Source organism: Bos grunniens, chromosome 3 (genome assembly GCF_055505025.1).
Source record: "Bos grunniens cultivar Pamir isolate PY7600 chromosome 3, Bosgru_T2T1.0, whole genome shotgun sequence".
Lineage (NCBI taxonomy): Eukaryota > Metazoa > Chordata > Mammalia > Artiodactyla > Bovidae > Bos > Bos grunniens.
The window spans coordinates 98,027,908-98,033,017 of NC_141167.1; the positions used below are offsets into that span (position 1 = coordinate 98,027,908).

The window sequence follows — 5,110 nt, forward strand, 5'->3', positions numbered from 1 at the left end:
TGGCTAAGAAAAGAGGAGATTGGAGTGGGGGTATAGTTGACCTGCAGTGCTGCCTGGGGAAGAAGGAGCCCCGTGGAAGCTAAGGGAACAGCAGGAGGGTTCAGCCCAGAACAAGACCAAAACACTTCGGCTGTCACAGGGCTGGGATGATGAGCAAGAGGTGGTCATTGACTCCTCTGAAGGGGCCACTCAGTCCTCTGAGCCCTCAACCCAACCAAGGCCAACCCAAACACTGAGTCAGAGACCAGATTTCTACGCTGTGTGTGAACCGCACCGTGAGGGACTCCCCTCATAAGCGATCACCTTCTATATATAAAATGTGGCAATCACCATTCTTGGTTCAACAAACGGCACAGACACTGACGATTTCATTGATGACACTGAGGGAGACAGGGAAAAGTAGATGACGGCTTTGTTTGCTGGGACTGAAAGACCATACGTTACCCTGAAATCCACTGTAATTCTATGAAACTAACAATGTGCGTGTTCAGAAAACCAGTAGGGCATTTTTTTAAAGGCGATCCAAACTTCATCCCAAACTAAGGGGAGAGCAAGATGCACCGATTTGTTTCCAAATCAAGAGTACTTTTTATTTGCTGATCAAAAACTCAAAGAAAATTAGGTAAAATAAATTGAAGGAAGAAAGAGCTGTATGGACAAATGAGAAGCTTATTCAATTTATGACCCTGTGTAGTAAACAGAGTTACTGTGGATTGCCTGATTACGTTTCTGGTTTCTTGATATAGATATATTTTTCGCCTTGAATTGTTCTGCTCCAGTGCTACTTGGTGGTGTCTCTCTTTGGCTTCAGAAGTGTTCTAGGACATTCCAAAATAACACAAGGATCACTGAGATAAACAAGAAGATAAGGCGCATTACCATAAGGGACACAACCTGAACTGAGACAGGCACCCCTTCCTTTACTGGTCCTGGAGGCCCACTGTCGATGCTTCCTCCATATCCTACCTCCTCACAGAGCGGAGGGGCCCAACCATACATGCAGTGGCAGTTTCTGTTGCTGTTGCAAACTCCTCGGCGGTTGCACTTCTCAGGGAAACAGTCAAAATTCAGGATTGAGCTATTCACACAATTTCTATTAAAACATACCCGCTCCTTACCACAGGAGGTACCATCATTTATCACACCCAGGTCAGGTAACCCCATAGGTACCATGGCTAGATGATAGCCAATGCCCCAGCACATGAGATTTTCTTTATGCAGATGAGTGGATATTAGGATGGTGTGATCTGGCATATCAGGGAGGGTTTCGACATTTATACACTGTAGCCTGCCACATAAGGATCTTTCTTTGGGACACTTTTTATACTCACGAACTCCTATAATGCCACAGTTCCCATATTGATCACCTATTACATTAACTGCATCATAGCACTGATGAGGAGCATCCTTGGCATCAAGTCCAAAAATTTTTTGGCACTGCATATACCTGGATTGACAACTCTGTTTGAAACAGTGGGCTTCATACTTGCAAGGGGTTCCATCCTGCTTATAAGTATCACTTGGACAGAAAGCTGAGGTCCCATTGCAGTACTCTGCAAGGTCACATTCATTTTCTTCCACCCGACACATGTATCCAGATGGACGAAATCGACAGTTATGACAACAAAGTCCAATATTACAGCTGGCACCTTGTTTGAATTTACAATCTGGTTGACAACACCTATCTTCTTTACACTCCTCTGTCGAACCACAGTCACATTCCTCATTCTCTTCCACAATTTTGTTTCCACATCTCTTAACCACATAGCCTAGGCCTGGGAGATTATTTAGACAGTTTAATCCTGAATTTACATGTGAATAAAATTCGGCATAACTACAATTACTAAACCCAGTTCGTCCAGTGCCCATGATACAACTATGCCTACCCTTACACTGGCAGTATTCATAATCATGGGTCATTCCCACACTATGGCCCAGAACATGAGCAGTCCAAGTGGCAGGGCCAAGGATGTTTCTATCTAGCACAGAACTTGTAGATCCAGAAGGCATCATACTACATACACTTCCCCAGTGATGAGCAAGTGCATCCTTAAACTTTTTGTGAACATACAGGTGTGCCCAATCTGCTGGAATCCGAACATGTAGGTCACGTGACCTGTACTGCACAAACTGGCCTAAAACTTGTGATAACTCTGGGGAATTAAGTGCTATTTTGTCTCTGTCTGTCCATACTTCAACAGCTAATAGCTGTATTCTCAAATGGACATCTTGAAAGTAAGAGTCTGCAATTGAAGTCAGAAGAATGGCATCATTTATGATTTGAGTAAGATTGGAGTTCATATATAAATACCTACTGTTATCAAAGACCAGGGCTAATTCCAGGTACTTTTGGTGCACATATGACTCAGTGAAATCTGGAGTCCTAGCCATGTTCTCATGCTGGGCCATCTGCTCTACTGTTTCCTCATTAGTTAAGCCACAGATTTGATTGGGAATTTCCTCCTCTTTCTCCAGGGGATATACCATGTGTTCAAAATTAGAAGAAGCCTTGAAGGGCTCGATTTGGTAATTATTGGCAGCAATTTTCAGGATGCCTCGGAGACCTCCCATACATGTACTTATGGTAGCTTCAGATTCCGGATTTCCTTCAACCAAGCCCATATAGTTACAGTCGCTGGATATATAAGGGTGATCTTCCAAGAGTCTTCCTTGTTCTGTGAAGGAGAAAATCTGCAGATTCCGGGGCAATAGAAACCTCTTGGGCCACAGGTGAAGGACACGGTCCTTGCCTTTTACCTGCAGGAGGTAGGACACATGCCTGGCCACTCTCTGCTCCCCTCCACGGAAGCTCAGCTTCTTGGGAATGGTGATTTCATAGGAGTCAAAGCCCCACTCAGGGTGAAAAAGTAAATCCTTGCCAAGAGAGTCAACCAGGAGCACCGCCAGGACTAGCGACCGGCCTGGGGAGAGGCAGGTCCTCACTGACCTCATGGCACAGCCTGTTCCCTACTGACTCAGTCCCTGCCACTGTGGCCTTGAGAGTCAGCCTTCCAGGGACCTCCGCTAGAGGCGCTGGGAGCAGTGCGTGCAAAGCTCGCTGGTGCGGTGTATGGGAGCGCAGCCCTGGGCCAGGCTGGGTCAGGCTGAGGCTACTGATTTCCCCAGCAGCTACACGCCCCGCCCAACGCATCTAGTTCGTTCTCTGGGCGGTGCCGTTGGGCGCACGTGGAAGAATCCAAGGAAGGTGCGCCAGAATAAAATGAAAAGCTAGACTATTTGCGGGTTGGAGAAGACAGAGAGCAGCTTGAGAAAAGGAGAAGGACTAAAGAATAAGAGGAACAACCGAGAACTTTCTCAAGGCTCGCTGTAATTTGGGCCATTTCTTGTTTCTGTAGACTAGGACACACCCGATTTTCCCATGTGTTGATGCGGATGTTTCGTAGGCTGCTGTGCCCACTTCATCATTGCACTTCTTCATCATCCCACTTTTCTGCGGGGCTCACTTGCAGCCAAAGGAAAGAGCATCTGAGGGGGCCAGAGTAGCACCCGAGCCTGAGAAAATGAGCGGAGACACTACCTTCCCACCCCCACCCCTGGACGCACCTTTGGTCAACAGGTGAAATGTGACCAGAGTTCAAGAAACGCTCCATTTAGCAAAAGGAAGTTATGGAGACTTTAATGTGAACTGTTGGAGGAACTGCCGAGGATACACATACCAAAAGGTTGTGATGTGAAATGGGGATTTGGAAGTCTAGACCACATTCAAGAAGTTTGATGTGACAGAGGGGAAAGAAACAGAAAAGAGGCTGGAGAGTTCTGGGGAGTTTGGAATTGACTAGTACCCACTGCTGTATATAAAACAGATAAGCAACAGGGACCTACAGTATAGCACAGGGAAAGTAAAAGTTGCTTAGTTGTGTCCAACTCTTTGTGACCACATGGATTATACAGTCCATGGAATTCTCCAGGTCAGAATACTGGAGTGGGTAGCCTTTTCCCTTCTCTAGGGGATCTTCCCAACCCAGGGATCTAACCCAGGGATCGAACCCAGGTCTCCGGGAACTCTGCTCAATATTATGTAACAACCTAAATGGCAAGATAATTTGAAAAAGAATAGATACATGTATTTGTATAACTAAATCAGTCTGCTATATACCTGAAATTAACGTGACATTCTTAATCAAATGTACTCCGATATAATATAAAAAGTTATTTTATAAATAAAAATAATTTTTTAAAAAGAGAGATTGTTGGAGGGAAGAGTCCTGGCCATTCTCAAGCACTGGTATAAAGCTCCCCTCAGCCTCAGCAGAGGATAGGAAATCCCTCAAAGAGAACCCCCTCAGAGGGTGGCAAAGGAGGAGGCCTGTGTACTGTGGAAACGACCTGGTTGGAGATCCTGCTTTGAGTTCTTTAGGACATATACCCATAAGTTCAACTGCTGATGGATTCCTAGAATTGTGAGTGTAATTAGCAGACAGTAAGGAAGGGCCTGTCTGAAGATTCAGGTTCCTAGTCAAGTCAGTTACTGAGCTGAGAGGCAGTGGACATAAAGGACATGAAGAAGGGGAGAACTCAGCAGAGAGCTGACTCAGTTCATTCAGTTCAGTCGCTCAGTCGTGTCCGACTTTTCACAACCCCATGAATCGCAGCACGCCAGGCCTCCCTGTCCATCACCAGCTCACGGAGTTTACTCAGACTCACGTCCATCAAGTCAGTGATGCCATCCAGCCATCTCATCCTCTGTCATCCCCTTCTCTCCTGCCCCCAATCCCTCCCAGCATCAGAGTCTTTCCCAGTGAGTCAACTCTTCGCATGAGGTGGCCAAAGTACTGGAGTTTCAGCTTTAGCATCATTCCTTCCAAAGAAATCCCAGGGCAGATCTCCTTCAGAATGGACTGGTTGGATCTCCTTACAGTCCAAGGGACTCTCAAGAGCCTTCTCCAACACCACAGTTCAAAAGCATCAATTCTTTGGCACTCAGCCTTCTTCACAGTCCAACTCTCACATCCATACATGACCACAGGAAAAACCATAGCCTTGACTAGACGGACCTTTGTTGGCAAAGTAATGTCTCTGCTTTTGAATATGCTATCTAGGTTGGTCATAAGGGACCAATGAAAGTTTCACTGAGTGTGCTGAACTCCTA

At 46.0% G+C, this 5,110-nt stretch overlaps 1 protein-coding gene across 1 annotated transcript; it reads right to left on the bottom strand.

Moving 5' to 3' along the window:
• Nucleotides 1-564: 564 nt before the first annotated feature.
• Nucleotides 565-4,738, bottom strand: LOC147376203 (disintegrin and metalloproteinase domain-containing protein 30-like). Its single transcript, XM_086392156.1, has one exon. The coding sequence runs from the start codon at nucleotides 2,950-2,952 to the stop codon at nucleotides 808-810; it is 2,145 nt and encodes a 714-aa protein (XP_086248282.1). The 5' UTR covers nucleotides 2,953-4,738; the 3' UTR covers nucleotides 565-807.
• Between the last annotated feature and the right edge of the window lie 372 nt (nucleotides 4,739-5,110).

What these genes read in the sequence shown, in the direction of transcription:
- LOC147376203 (XM_086392156.1), bottom strand. Translation starts at nt 2,952, where the DNA reads ATGAGGTCAGTGAGGACCTGCCTCTCCCCAGGCCGGTCGCTAGTCCTG.